The 16,089-nt window shown below is 38.1% G+C and overlaps 1 protein-coding gene across 6 annotated transcripts in view; it reads left to right on the plus strand.

Annotated features, from left to right (window-relative positions):
- LOC102383512 (polyhomeotic-like protein 3) overlaps nucleotides 1–16,089 on the plus strand; it is a 28,991-nt gene that overhangs the window by 943 nt on the left and 11,959 nt on the right. For 4 of the 6 annotated variants that reach the window (XM_014526968.1, XM_014526971.2, XM_014526972.2 and 1 more), the window contains 5 exons: nucleotides 1,859–2,000; nucleotides 5,139–5,297; nucleotides 8,004–8,081; nucleotides 11,912–12,070; nucleotides 14,738–15,080. In XM_014526968.1, the coding sequence (XP_014382454.1) occupies nucleotides 1,881–2,000; nucleotides 5,139–5,297; nucleotides 8,004–8,081; nucleotides 11,912–12,070; nucleotides 14,738–14,872 (651 nt within the window). In that variant the 5' untranslated portion in view covers nucleotides 1,859–1,880 and the 3' untranslated portion in view covers nucleotides 14,873–15,080. Of the gene's footprint in view, nucleotides 1–1,858; nucleotides 2,001–5,138; nucleotides 5,298–8,003; nucleotides 8,082–11,911; nucleotides 12,071–14,737; nucleotides 15,081–16,089 lie in introns of those variants that run through there. The other 2 variants (XM_025194513.1, XM_025194514.1) reach the window with 2 other exon arrangements.

Genomic DNA, 16,089 nt, shown 5'->3' on the forward strand with positions numbered 1-16,089 from the left:
ACACATTCCCTGGGTCTTCAGCTCTAAAAAAGCATTTATTTTGGAAAACTCTCTGTGTGACCTAAATAAAGGTGTCTGTTAGCTGTCATCAATGGAAACCCTTATTCTAAGCTACAACTCATAAAAGGCATAATATTATATATCACAGGGCTAGATGTTAGTTCCATTATGTATTAAACTGTACTCTACCAAATACATAGGACCAGGGTTGGACATGTAATTCGGATGTAAGTCACTGGGTTCAGGAATAGATCATAGGCTATCCCCAACAAAACTTTTGCTGTCTTTAGTTATGTTATGTTTTCTTCATGTAGCTACTGCATGAGTTTTCAAGAAATTAATACAAGTGAAAGTTTGGAGACTAAAAGCTGTTTTTGAAAAAGTGAGATCACTTGAACTAAGGAATAACTACTAGCTCCTAGAAGTAGTAGACTGTTATCCTCTGGTGGAAGGACTGAAGTGGGAATGCACACATCCTGCCAGTCTTACCACCAATCATATGTATTAATGATGAAAAACCTAATGCATTATTTCCCTTAGTGAGGATAATTTAGTGGAGTTGAGCAAAATTCTGTTGAAATGAACAGATATTTTAGTTGTAGCATTATGGTGAAATGCACCCATATTCTTCTCAGGAAGAAAATGTTTCAAAGTTTGAATTTAAATTTAAGCAAAATGAGTGTGGTAATTTCATGAGTGTTATATTTTTATTTATCAAGACAAGCAGCTTAGCTCACATGTACATTGTTGTGGTCTGCCGCATACAATTATAGCCTTTGTATTTTAACATGTAATAGGTTTCCCCTCAGTCCATGTAATAAAGGTTTATATTTCTGGAGCAGGAGGTCTGCCACCATGAAGTTCCCAGTGGCAACAGTGTGCAATAGAGTGGCCATCTAGAGCTCCACAGTTGTAGGAATCACTAGTCTAATATTTGACAAGTTACTGGGTATTGGGCAGTGCCCAGCAGAAGCTTGTTATGCTTGATAATACTTTTTTTTTCTGCTGATCCCTGTAAGTTTCTAAAGGACTGCTTTCTGTGCCCTTCCACTTTTTTCTTTAAAAAGAAACTTCTCTCCTACCTCTTCCTATAAAAAGCCTTGCTTTTTTGTTGTTGTTCATGCCTCATGGTCAATGCTTTTGTTTCATTTATAGTTTGTGTTAGAAACTGATGTTGTGTTTGTTTCAATTTTAAATAATGCTTCTATGGATAGAAGTCATCTTCAACTAATGAAGGAAGAGAGGCAGGTTAGGAAAGATCAGAAAGGCTGCAGAATTAGAGGGAATCTGTTACTTCAATTGGGAGGGGAAGAGCAGCCAGAATTGCTTATCAATGGATTTCCTCCCTAGAATGTTGCTGTGCTTCAGAAGGCATCAGAGATGTGGAGAAAAAAATGCCTTTACAACTTTTCTGTTTCCAGAGGGCTAAAGCTGGTGATTTTAGGGGGGGGGGGGGGGGGGGGGGGGGGGGTTGTTTGTTATTTTGTTTGTTTGTTGTTTGTTTCTGTGTTTGTTTGTTTTAAGTATCCCAGTGCAAGTGTATGAAGGGGTTAGCCAGAACTGCAGTGAAGAAGGATGTTAAAGTAGACCTCCTGCATAACTTGGTGGTTTTGCCTATGATTCCTGGATGCTTTTGATACATCTTAAATGTTTTTTCCTTTCTCTGAAGAATTTTCAATAGAAAGTCTTAACAAACTTAAAGCTGTGTCTGTGCTCAGGTTATAGAGAGAAAGAGGAATTACTTTCTTAGGAAGCAAAATGAATTGCCCATGAATATTAATTGGAGGAACTTAATTTTTTTTACTTGGTATAATCTATTCTTGTACATCTGAACTACATATATTTCAATTCCTCCCAGGCTGGAAAAACACTGCACAACCATGGAGAATGAATCAAACACAACAACGTGTTCTGCATCTACAACTACTAGCACCACCACCTCCAGGACACAGCCACCACAGATATCTGTCTACAGTGGTTCTGACCGACATGCTGTCCAGGTACTAGACTCTGAGATGCTACATACAGAGAGACGGAAAGGGGTGCTCAAACACAGGCTACATTATCTGCTTATCAAAACAGGTTGTATAGTGCTGCCTTCCAGCTAAGGTTTAACATTTAATTCTTCCTCTCTCCTGGGTCTCAGTGTCTGACTAAATAGTTTTCATGAAACACTGACTGTTTATAAAAGGTGATTGGACTTATTAGTGGTTGAGTACACCAAGGCTGTCTGATTTTTGAGTGGCTGAGGGCCACAGATTACCCCTCTGACATTTTCTATGTGGGCTACATGCCATGGTGTGGCACTGTGTGGGCATCCTCCCACTGCATGGGTGCCCCACCAACTACATAGTGCCAGTGCCACTCCCCCCTGCACATTGTGTCACATGGCCTCTGCCACACTATGTGGCCCTTGCCCTACTGCATGCCCTCCTTTCCTCTATACCCTGCTGCGCTCCTGCATTGCATAGAGTCCCCTGAGTCCCTCAGCTGCAGGCTCCCTTGGCTGTTCTGTTCTGTGCTGTGCTGCCCCTCAGGGATGGGAGCAAGAAGGAGAAGCTGGAGGATGGAGCAGAGGCCTAGAAAGTCTGATGGGGGCAGGAGAAGCTGGAATGCTGGGGTAGTAAGGTCTGAATTGTGAGCCCAAGGGCCACATCTTAACCCCTCAGGGGGCTGTATGTGGCCCACAGATTGCTAGGTAAATGGTCCTGGTGTAAGCTACTGGCCTGTCTCCCCAGACTAGGACGGACTAATGCTATGCATGGTTCACTAACACAAACGTTTGCAAAGCAAACAGAAATAAAGCTGTTCCCCTGACCAGGACAGGCTACAGGGGCCCAAATGTTTTCCTTGTGCCTTTCTGCTCAGGGACTTGTCATAAGAGCCATCCGCTCCCTCCTGCAATTCTTGCCCAGTGTCCAGGTCCTTACAGGACCCACCTCATCCCTTCACAGTTAGGTTGGATAATTGAACCAAGCTGACTGATTCTCAAAGAGACAGTCCACTGTTGCACAATTCCCTCCTACAAAACTTTGTTAATCTCAGGGCAAGTTCTACAGTCTGAAGTACCCATATTTATAGTTTGCCTCTACCGCTTGTATACCTAAATATAAATGGCCTGTGTGCGTGTGCGCGTGTGTATGTGCTTTGGGGTCTCTGCACACAAATGCTTCAGGTTCTTTTCATGCTTATGGGTCATCAAGAGTAGACAGCTCCTCTCCTGCAGGATTTCCTGAAGCTGTTCTGCCAGTTGCTTATAGGTATACTGAAGAGAAGCTAGAGTTACTGAAACCTTTCCAGTTCCCCTGTGGAGCAGTCTGGGTATCAAGTAAGAAATTTGACTCCCTGTAACATAGTGAATTTCTTATGTTCCCATTTGGTTTCACCTGTGTCTGTTTATTTTAAAATAGCTTGAGCAATAACAGCTGCTCACTGAATCGTTTTGCAGTCTTTTTTTTTTTTTATCATATACAACCAGAAGCTCATTTCTTCATAGTCTGTTCTGAGAAGTGATCATCTTCTGTCTCAGTCATTACTCGTCCATTTTATTAGGTCATAATCTTCCCAATCACTTCTTGTAATTGCTACCTCTGTCCATTTCATGTAAAGGATTTTAATTTCTTTTGAAGGAAGTTTCCTTGGCTGGTTCTCTTCTCTAGCCAGTCTCATTCCAATCAAAGTTGGAATCTTATAAATCTTGCAGTCCTTGTCACTCTTATCATAATATTTATCTTTATCCCACTCATTGTTTTCTGTGGGTTTGGAGGGTTTTGGAGATTCCTAGCTATCTTCACAAACCTCCAACCATTTGGTTTTCAAGGATGATACCTTGACTCATTGCTGTCCCAGAGTGAGTAGAACCCCCAGTAATCCATTTACCGTGGTGCTGGTATTCAGCTGCAGACTGCACCTCCTTCTGTTTCTTTTGCCTCTCCAGAAGCTGCAGGGGGGTTCCCTGCTCTGCCTTTTGGTATTTCTGTTGTATCATTGGCCCTACGAATATAATGTCCTTCATCCTGTCCCCCGAAAGTGGGGGCATGATGGGCTTGGAGAGAGATGTTTCCTTGCTGCCTCCATTTTTTCTATAGCTATTTTGATTTCTTCTCTTCTCAGGGCCAGTCATCCCTGTGCATTTTCCAGCACTTTTAAATTGCCAGACTCCCTCCCCAGTCAAGGAGGGACCAGCAGTAAACTCAGTGTTTTTCACATTCTCCCTGCAGGACCTAGTTTATTAATGCACAAAGAGAAACTTGCAGAATAACACGAAAAAACCCCCACTGACCAGAACTAGCTGGACGGGTCCAAAAACCTTTCCCCCTGCATCCCTCCAGGACCCTCCATAGAAGTGAACCATCCTTCTACTGTCCTTCCCCCAATTGAGCTCTTGGCCCTTCACAGTGGGGTCTGATAGTCACAGAAGACTTTTTTTTTTTTAGCTCTGTGGTCCTTAAAGGAGTGGAACACCTTTTTACAAATAAAAATGGTACTGTTATACAGACTAGATATATTATGTTTCTTATAGATATGTAGTGGAATGTATTAATTGCCTTAAAAATACCAAGAGTCCCTGGAACCACAGTCTTCTATGCTAGCAGGGTCAGTTCAGCTCTGCACTATTTAGTGTATTGTACAAGTTAGTTTTTTTTCTGATCAGACTTTAAAAACCAAAATGCTCAATGTGTAGATAATAATATTGAAATCCTGGCACCATTGAAGTAGTGACTTCAGTAGGGCCAGGAGTTTATTTTAAAGGTCCTGTAATACATTTCTTTAAGCAGGAGTTTGCCTCGGTGTTTTTTGCTTCCTTATTTATCTTCAGTCTCCTGCTGTTGTCCAACATTTTGTGCCAGTTATCCACTTGGCAATTGTCCTGTGCTCCAGGAGAACCAGCTTTCAGTGATGCAGTGTTTAAATGTAACTTGTAAAATGACTTAAATCAAAGAACAGGCTACGTCTGTAGGCCAGAACATGTATGTTAGCCGCATTTTATAATTTACTTGAAGAGCGGTTGTTATTTGGGGACTTTAGCATTATGTAGCTGGAGGAGAGTTTTATGTCCTCTCTAGGATAACTTTCTATAATAGTATCCATAAGATGTTGATTTCATAGTTGTCTAATTGCGTATTGGTATATTGCAGGTCATTCAGCAGGCCTTGCATCGTCCCCCTAGCTCGGCTGCTCAGTACCTTCAGCAGATGTATGCAGCCCAACAGCAGCATCTGATGCTGCAGACTGCTGCTTTGCAACAGCAGCACTTAAGTAGCACCCAGTTTCAGAGTCTGGCAGCTGTTCCACAGGTGAGAGACTGAAGCACGTTGGAAAGTAATGCTCTAGGACTGAAAAATTAAACTGCTACCAAGCCTAAAGCTTAAGTGCCTGATACTTAACATATCACAGTTAAGTGTAGCATTTTAATGACTTGATTCTTTTAAATGATCTCTGTTATGCACTGCCAACACACTTGAGCATTTTGTGTATTTTCATAAAAGTCTCTTGCACCATACAAATAATTGCATAAGCAGTAAAAAAAATCTCAGTGATAACAGGAAAAAAAGCCAGATGCCTCCACTCTTCAGCCTTCCTTCTTTCTAAAAGTTTATGCTGAGGGAATGAACATAACACATACCTCAGAAGAGATAAGATATAAAACATTATTGTATTTATTTTGATAATTCATTGTGTTTTACTATGGCATGAAGTTACTTTATAAGTAACAGCAAATTTCAGTTATAACCTTGACATTGGAAAAGAAAGAAGTTTAAAAAAAGAGCACTTTATTCTCATTTGCAAAGGCTGTATCACTAATGCATATGTTAGGCCTCTTCAATACTTACTGAAGTCAAGGTAAAATTTTCTGTTGACCTCAAAGGACACTGGATTGGGACCAATGTTCTGGAGAGAGAGGTAAGTACTATCATTTAACATGTGGAGAAACTGAGTTAAAGATTTCAAGGCTATAAACTGTTGTTAGAGATTGGATTAAGGCTGGAGAGTTCTTAGCTCCCACTTCTGTGGCTTTTCTGCTGGCTGATGTGGATGTGTTGGCTTATGAATGTTTCTTCCACTCCCTTCACCCCAACTCGTGTATTTACAAAAAAATCAGATATATGTACACATTTACATTGGAAAGCAAATCATAGGCCTAAAATAATTCCGAATGATTTAAAAGGCTAATAATCAGCTGGCTGTTGTCTGAGAGAGAATTGTGTGATTTATATGAGGAAAGGCTGAAAGAACTAGGGTTATTAGTCTGGAGACTATGAGACTTGAGGGAGGGGGAGCTTTGATAACAGCCTGCAAATATCTGACGTGTGACTGGAGATGGACTTTTTCCTGTGGCTGTAGGGCATGGGACTAGAAGCAATGGCCTCAAACTTTCAGAAATTTAGGTTGGAGTTAGGGTGAACTTTCTGGCTACAAGGCTGGTTAAGCATTGGAACAGGCTACATAGTGAAGCTGTGGGATCTCCATCCCTGGAAGTTTTCAAGAACAGGTTGAACAGACACTTGATTGGAATGATTTAGTCAGGGATGATTTTGCCTTGAGCAGTGCGCTGTACTAGATGACCTCATGATGTCCCTTCCTGTCCCATTTTCCCATGATCTGGATCTAAATTTGTCAAGACTCAGCAGAAGGTAACGAATGCTGCGTGCGTATTCAGTAAGGAGCCTAGTATTTAAGGAAATGGACTGAAATCTGTATTTGGAACTTAATCTTGAAGTTCTTACTCCAGGAGGCCTACATTAAAATTGGGGGATGAGGTGTGACTTCTTGTATGAGGAAAACAGGATTGCATTCTTAATTAGTCTGAAGATTGTGTTTCCTTGACGTTCATCTACGTTTTAGACTTTTGTCCATGTTGCAGGTAACACAAAGCAAAGCAGAACTAGCCATAATCAATAAAGGTGATTTTTCTTAAACATGCTTTAGGGGATGGGGTGGGGTATCCAACAATATTAAAAGAAAAATGACATTTTAAAGTATTTGTGATAGAATCTATAAACATTTAGGAAAATTTTATTTATCTGATCTGTTACGAATTAAACATACCGCTGGTGGAAAAGCCCCAAATTATCTCAATAGGATTTTATTGTAGTATTAGAATCTGTATTCTAGCAAAACTATAATAAATACAGTTACAGTAATGTATTAATGGTCTGGTAATTTAGAATTAAAAGGCTGATGTTTGTCTTGTATGTCAGGATTTTTTTTTTTTTTAGCTTGCCCATAAAAAATGTATCTCCTTGAAACAAAGAAAGAGATTTCTTTCTCTCTCAGGCTTCAAAATATTTTAATCATTTTACAGTGCTAAATGCCAACACATTAAATATTTAAGCAGTTTTGGATATATACAGATAGAAAATCAAACATCTTGCCTATAAACCCAGGGGACTAAATTCAGTGACCAGAGAGGCCGCCTCCTAGTTTGTTCCTGTATTTAGTAGTTTATGCCATTACGTTATTTTTTTCTTTGTCATTTGGTATAAAAAAAATGAAATAACAAAACATTTAAGTCTGAAAACTTTTTCTGGGGGATAATAACTATTAATTTTTGAAGACCGGCTATAGCAAATAATTTTAATTATAGTATAAAACAGCTTTAGAAGGATTATAGTCAAAACTGGGTTTGTTTGTTGTTGGGGTTTTTTTAATAGATTTTCAGTGTGCACAGTGGACTGTACACCTTGTTCAGTCATTAACAGTGTCCTGGGTTCTACTAATATGTGTTCTTTGTATAGGTCCTGAATCTGTAGGGTTCAGGATGCCTGCAACTTAAAGATGAGTTTGATACCTTGCAGGTTTAAGTCCAAAGTCGTACACACTCTGCTGAAAGCATTTTTCTGATTCTTCTAGGAAAATATTTTGCAGGTAATTCAAAGAGAGAGAGTGCATGTTAAACTAGAGGTTGGATTTCTGTTGGTTTATGTAATAATATCCACGTTATTTAAACAACTTTGATTTCAGCTTAGATGACACATTTGACACATGTTCTTGCTATTTAGGCAAGTCTGTCAGGTGGGAGGCAGTGTACATCCCCCACTGGGAGTGTCACTCAGCAGTCAAGCATGTCACAGACATCGGTATGTATCTGAACAAGGCTCTCTATCCCATCCTAGCCTTTGATTATAATACAACTACTTGAAAAGAAGACAATTATTTTAATGTTTAAATAGATGAATCTGATTTAAAATTTCATCACAAGATACTGACAAAATATAAGTTGAGGTAAAAAGACCTGTTAGATCACAGATTCCACTCTTTAAACACAAGTCTGCTAAAGAAAGACATGTCATTGTACATTTAAATTAGTATAACAGTTAAGTTGGGACTTCCAGAGAAACTTCTGGTACTTAGGTACCAAAGACCCATTGAAAGGTATTGAGTGCTTAGTTCCTTTAGACCACTTTGGAAATCCGTGTCTTATTTTGATAAAATATTAAAGATAATTTTTTAAGGGTGAAGGTCTAACATGAAGTTGCAGAACACTTCAGAGGTTTCAGTGGAAATTTAAAAATTTGAGTTGGGGACCTCATATACATTTGTGGGCAGATAAAGAACAGTAGCCTGACATCTCTTTTTTCAGGGCTGCTGAACAAGCTTGTAATACCTTTGAAGATCAGGCTACATCTTACATAGGTGCCTAAGCATAGGTTTGTGGGTTTACCCTTAAGCACCAAAATCTGAATATTGTTTTTGGCTTGTGCCACACATTCAGTAAGTATTTATTTATGGTAATGTTACATTTATCAGCTTCCACCCTAGATAAGTAAATTGGACTCTGAAACCATAATAATTAGGTGCTTTAACATAGACTTTTCAACTATTTGTCTATTGTTTATGTTTAATGAAAATATTAAAGCACTTTGAATTTTGATTCTCTTATTATAGGTTTTAAATACTGTTACTTTAAAGTATTACACCTTATTTGTATGGTGTACATTATTGTGCATAGCAGTGAAGGATTTGTTCACCTATTTGAAAGGATAATATTTACTTGCTGATGAAGTACATATACTTAGTAGGGAGTTAATTAAAATGGTTGAAGACCAGATTGAAACAGACATCATGCAAAATTTCATAGCCACCATTACTACACTAAATTGCACATTTTAAAGTAGTAATACTGAATTCCTGCATTTATGTATTTAAACTGAGAATTTTGAACAAATTGGTCAGTTAACTATCTTATACAGATGCCTAGATTTGTGTTTGCATTATGATAACTGTACATAGGAATCATCAAGCAATTATACATGGTTGTGTTTTGTAAACCAACAATAGCAACTTTTATTATAGCAGACTCAAAAGTATAAAGGATTTTAGTCTAAATCCTGTAAGTTTCAGAAAGACAGACTACTAGTGTTTGTGTTGGCGCAGTTTTCATCAACTAGAGCTATAAGTTTTATACCATGTACAGGTATTTGTATGATAGTATTTTTCTAGCTATGATGTTAATTCTGAGATTCCAGCTTCATTGTTCAGTTTATAGGTAGTTTACATTAAATGTATAACAATTGGCAGCATTACTGACAATTATAATAAGCTATTAGATCTTTCAGTTTTAAAATTTTGCTTCCATTTAGTTTAATATAACTTTGTAATTCTCTGGCAAGTGCTATCAAATGGCATAATCAGAATAAAACTCTTATTTTTTCCTCTTCAGTTAATAGGCACTGGCATATTATCCCTGGGAAGACAATCATTTTACTATTTAATTTACTAGGCTAAAACAGAAATAAAACTAATTGCAACCTTTTCCAATGTGTTTGTTCTGTAGTTAGAATTTCCCCACATTCATTTTTTTCCTGGTTCTCAGAAATAAGAATGCCTACTGGTCTAATAAATAATTACAACCCATCATTCATTAAGAATATAATAAACCAAATGATCATTAATTAAAACTAAGGATTACTATGGGGAGAATATAATTCAGTGTTAGTTCACAGTGGTATTTAATATGTATTGAAGATTTATATTAATGGCTTTATTCTTCTGTCGGGTTTTTTGTACAATCAGTGCCACAAGTTGTTCAGAACCTATATTCTGGTGAATACTGCCTTCAAAGCCAGTTACCATCTTTGATTTTATGGACATGTTGGACTAAAATTTAATTCTTTGTGTTGTCTAGTCACAATTTTGCTAAAATGCTTTTTAAGCTTTTTCATTTGAAATTTGGCTTGTCTGAACTTTTCTTTTATTGTTCATATGTCACTAAAGAGGCACAAGTTTGTATGTATTTAGGAAAAAAGATCATGTTTACAACCTGATATAAACATACCTGTGTCATGGTACTCAAACCTGTGAGTGCAACTTGACTGATCATACGAGAGAGAGCTTTGAATTATCTCATCCATATAAGTGTAACTAGTGGCTCAGTGTCCAGTTGAGAGGGAGGTAGTATTCCCCAGGCTCTCTCCTGGGTTTGGTTTGGTTTAGTTTAGTGTCCTCATTAATATTTATATGGTAAATCAACATGGGATTGAGTGCGTGCTTAGCAAATTTGTGAATGACACCAAGTTTGGTGGAGTTGCAGATACCTTGGTGGGTGAGGTTAGGATCCAGAATGACCTGGATAGACTGGAAAAATGGTTTGAAATCAGTCAAATGAAATTGAGCAAGTACAAATACAATGTCCTGTCCTTGGGGTGAAATAATTGCAGGCATAAATACAGACTGTGGGATGATTAGCAGAGGAGGACCTGGGGGGTTACAGTGGACCATAAACTGAATATGAAGCCACAGGGTGCTCTTGTGAAAAGGGCCAACAGTGTACTGGGTTGTATTAACAGGAGTGTCACTTGCAAATCAGTTGCATCCAGTTTTGGGTTCCACACTTCAAGAAGAACGTGGACAGATTGAACAGAGTTCAGCAGACAGCAACAAAAAGGTTAGAGGCCTGGGAAGTAAGATTTATGGGGAAAGGCTGAAAGAGTTAGTTTATTTAGTTTGGAGAAGAGAAGACTGAGGGGGAATTTGTTACGTCTTCAAATACCTGAAGGGTGATTATAGTTTGGAGATGTGCTTTTCTTTGTGGCTATAGGACTAGGAGCAAAGAACAAGCTGCAACTGGGGAAATTCATACTGAAAATTAGGAAGAACTTTCTGACTGAGGGAAGCATTGAAACAGAGACATTGTGGAATACCTATTCCTGGAGCTGTTCAGCCAGACTTTTGACTAGGATGATATAGTCAGAATTAATCCTGCCTTGAGCAGGACATGCTTTCCTATGTTCTTATGAACCATGGCAGCAGAGTTCAGTGCAGATTTCAAACTCCAGTGAAGATCCCAGGAATATGCTTGGGCAGCTAGCCTGTACTGAGCTCTGGTGCTGTGTTGTGTTCTGTCATGCCATAGCCATGGGTTCCCAAACTGATTGTTTGAAGCTAGTCCAAACATATCTACATGAGCTCAGCCATACCTTTTGCTTGGATAAAACCAACAGAGTAAGGTGTGAGAGGGAAGAGACAGTGTTATGATGAGGATTATTGATGCCTTGAGCCAGTGATATATTGATATGTTATATGTTTCTTAATTATGTGCATCTTAGCTATTTGTTTTTTGTTTAATGCAGAACCAAATATAAAACCTTAAAATTGTTGTGATGAATGACTCTAAATGGTTGGTTGCATTACCCAAGCACTGTTAAATGTAAATTGCCACATAAAGGAAGCATAATATACTGCCATATTAACATTGCTGCTCATAAAAGCAGATACCATATAGTCCTACACTCTATTGCCAGTTGATTTGTGTTGAAAAAATATAGCAGTCATAAATTTTGGCTCAAAATATTGTTGAAATCTTTAAAAGTTGGGAGCTCCAACTGCCTTGTGGTTATTTGTTGAGGTTGATTGGCTTTAGATTCCAGGATGAATGGCCATGACCAAAGCAACATTTTTATTTCCTTAGATCAACCTCTCCACCTCTCCTACACCTGCGCAAATAATAAGTCGTTCACAGACCTCCAACACTACTAGCAGCAGTATTACCCAACAGACTATGTTGCTGGGGAGTACCTCCCCTACGCTGAGTGCAAGCCAGGCTCAAATGTATCTCCGAGCTCAGATGGTAAGTGTCGTGAGTTGCAGTGCTCAGATTTGAGTTTTCTTAAGTGAACTTACAAAAAAAACCCCTAAAGATGACACACAAATTGTTTACAGGCTATGTACTTTGGGAATTTGATAGCTAATTTTGTCAATTAAATAGTTTTTAGAACAATTTGGACCACAGAGAAATAAAGGGATTGTTTGACTGGAGAGCAGGAAAATGAAATCTGCCTTGAAAACAGCTCAGTATTAGTCTGGTGCATATTGTCGTAGGGGAGCAGATCAAACATTCATAAGTTAGGAACAAAATATCTGTCCTTGCTTAAGGGTATTTGAAGAGGCATATTGTATTCCCAGCAGATTGTTCTAATATGCTTCAAACATTAAGAGTTTACAGGCTCTTGATTAAAGCTTTCTCACATTTAAGTAAGAGTATGCTTTTAATGGAGTATTGCCTCTAGTGTTTGAGTTGGGTTTATAGCTTTCATTCGCCCTGGATTCGTATAAGACACATTTGATTCTTGCAATTTCCTATTAGTATTTTTTTTTTCTTTCACAGTTTAAAATGAAAATAATTTTCAAATTGTGACTAGTTTTACAGTGAAACAAAATGGCTGTTTTATAAAATCTTAACGATGGTGACTTTTAACTTAACGGTGTTTTGCAGTACCAGTATGGGTCCTTGTCTTGCAATAATCTCAGTGTGCTGACTGCTTTATTTGTGCAAAGTCTCATCTGAAGTAACTGAGGCTCTGCAAGAATGTATAGATCTGCTCAGGAGTTGTTGCTGTCTTCAGTATGCAAGAAAAGAGGGAGTTTCACAGGGACTTAATGATGTATAACTAAATCCAAGTGGTGGATATGTGGTGTGTTTTGACGCCACCTACTCAGTATGGTATATGGCCTTTATATGTATGTATACAGATACGTGCACACTCTATACCTTTCAGTATGTATCAGTTAGTTGTTGCAAACAGCTGAATTAAAAACTCATCTCCTGTTTTACTGCAACATCCTTTTCTCTTGTCTTAATAAATGCAGTCTTGCACTGTTCATATCCAGTCAGAATGACTCTGCAAGATCATTTTCCTAGTCCTGTTACTTTGACCGTCACCCCTCTCTTTGGTTTTTTTTTTCCCCCTCTCACATCAAACATAAGCTATTTTTCTTCTTTTTCAAGGCCCTTTAGGGTATATCTGTGCTCTGCTTATCTTATTTCTTTCTGTAGGAAAAGTTGAGTTTTACTTCTGACCAACCCGTGATGCCAGCTTGATATGTTTTCAGGCAGTTACTTTGTGCTTTCTCCCACGTTGGTGCTCATGTTTGGGGGAAAAAATCCTGTAATTATCTGCAAAACTAACTTGTCCTCCTTCAAACTCTGGGTTGTCACAATACTTACAAAAAACTTAATAATGGCTAGGCCACAGGAATTCTGTGACCGCTATCCATCATGTTGCTGAGACCACTGTCCATCATGCTGACCAATTTGTTTCCTTTTATTCGCCTGTCTGTACCCATCTGTGTTAGCTCTCTGGATTGGGGACAATCTTATTGTTCTGTTTATGCAGTGCCTAGCCCTGAAAGTATAGACGGACATAACAATTGTGTTGATAGCAAATGATACTGATATAAGCTGTTACAATGGAACGGTTACCTCTGCATTAGTCTGTAGCATTACCAGTGTAGCACAGCTGCTGGAACTTTGATCCTGTTTCATTCAGGGTCAAAATTTGAGCAGATTAGCTCATTTGTATCTTTACAGGATCATGCAGGTGTAATAGTTGCATCAAAACACTGATGTGGGTTCTTGTTAAAAGATGTATTTGTCCATACCCAGGAGCTCCAAGGTCTGTGATGATACAATTAATATTTGTATTTCAGTATCTCATATCTTGATATAAGTTAATAATAGAAGTATATTGTATTGGAGTATATAACAATATAAGGCAACAGCAGTTTTTATGTATTTACTTGTATCTGGATGCATAAGGGGGAGGCATTTACTGTATCTTGGGAGACTCGCAGGGTGTCAGGGAAGACTATGCTGGCTCCGGTGCCGGGTCTCTTTTGTTATGGTAACATTTTTTTTGTACAGTATCATTGGAGTTTTATTTCGGGTCCTTTCTTGTAGTGTTTTGCCAGAATGACATGTTTAACACTGGCCCTTGTCTTCACTATGTATTTTTGTGAGACCCTGCTTGCTGAATTAACTGTTTGATGTTGTCACCTGATCAGGACTGTGGTGTTTTTAATTCAGAATGGCTACTCTCCCCTCACACCTTTTGAACACTTTCCTTTGAAACTTCTTACTTGCTATTTGCAAGAGTAGTTCTTGTGAGGAACATATGATGTCAAATGTAGAGTTCTTTGCAAATGGTCCTATTTCTTTGAATTGAACACGTGAAAATATATCGGTTGTGGTATCCTTTAAATGTGCAACAATTTTTTAAGATTAATTATTGATAGTGTATATTATATATCAGAGAGACCCAAATAAACAGCTTTACTTACTTTTTTTTCTTTTCACTCAGTTTTTTTAACTTCAAATTAATGCATGCCTAAGTGTAATATGTGTTTAGTCTCCTAATTAGAAAAGTTTCTCTCATAAACTACAAGGTTTTACTTTGTTACTTGGCTTCCTTATGTCTGCATATTGTTTTCTTCATTTTTCTTTTCACTACATTCACAGCTGATTTTTACTCCCGCTACCACTGTGGCTGCTGTCCAGTCTGACATTCCAGTTGTCTCATCTTCCTCATCTTCTTGTCAATCTGCGGCAACTCAGGTGAGATTGTCTGGATTTCTTGTGTGTCCATTATCCTGAGCTAGACCTTGAAATGAAGCAGAAGAATCTTTATGCTAATGTTTCTGATGTTTATATTAGAATAATAATTTTGTTGCATTTTGAATATGCTCTTTTTAATGTCATGACTTAACACACTGAATATTTGGTTTCTCCGAAAACACAAATCCTGGACAAGCTGAGTTTGTTTACAACATTAATTTTTTTCTGTAATAAACTACTTAAAACTTCCCCAACTCATCAAAAAATGTTGTTTTCCATTTTTCTGTCTTCTGTGCGGCAGGTGTATTCCTTTGAAGATAATGAGTTGAATGTTTGGTTCTCAGCTGTTTTATTTTCATGACATATTAAACTTAGTTTTGTAGTATTGTTCAGTATGTTTTGACTTCATTAGAAAGGAATATGTCTAATGTAAAGGACTATTCAGTTTCCAAATATTAGCTCCATATTTTTCCTTATTGTTGAATATATATGCAAGTACATGGGAAACTAAATAGTGGCATGGTCTTTAGTAGTATCTGTTGATTAAAACCCAGAACAACTTTTATCATCTTTCTGTATTTTAGTTTCTGAATCATCCCCATGTCTGATCAAAGTTGATGGGTTTGAGAACTGTTTGAAGCTTATTACAGAGAATAATCTTTTTATAATTAAACGAGTGCACATGCACACATGTGCAGAAACAACATGAAAAACACTAGGGTTAGAAAATCAAGTATTCAAAACAATTAGAAAATGTCCTAATTAAGGTTACCTGTGCCACCTGAATTTGCATCTTCTTACATATGTTACGGTATAGTCTTTAATTACTATTTGATTATTTAGCTAATCTTTTTTCACAGAACTTCCGCCTCATTCAGTGGACAGTATGGGTAGTGTTCACATTAAACATAGAGGGGAATGGGACACATTATCAGTGGGTTTTATAGACATTTGTGCTAAGTGTGAATGTTCAAATTCAGGAATCTTGAGGGTCTAGAAGTGAGTGTGCTGTAATTGCACTGACTGCCACTCTTTTCCTCCCTGCCCTGTTCCCCCCACATAACTTGACTGTGCTCCATATCCTTTAACAATTCTCTGTCTCTGACTTGGTCTTGTTAGCTTTGACTGCTCAACCATGTCTTCTCATCATATCCCAAATCAAAGTCTTTACTTATTAACCTCATTTCCTTCCTTGATTCCCAGTCCCAGTCTCTCCGGCCAAAATTTCCTGTCCCACTTTCCTGTTATTCCTGCTC

The sequence above is a fragment of the Alligator sinensis genome, unplaced genomic scaffold, assembly GCF_000455745.1.
Source record: "Alligator sinensis unplaced genomic scaffold, ASM45574v1 scaffold1733_1, whole genome shotgun sequence".
Lineage (NCBI taxonomy): Eukaryota > Metazoa > Chordata > Crocodylia > Alligatoridae > Alligator > Alligator sinensis.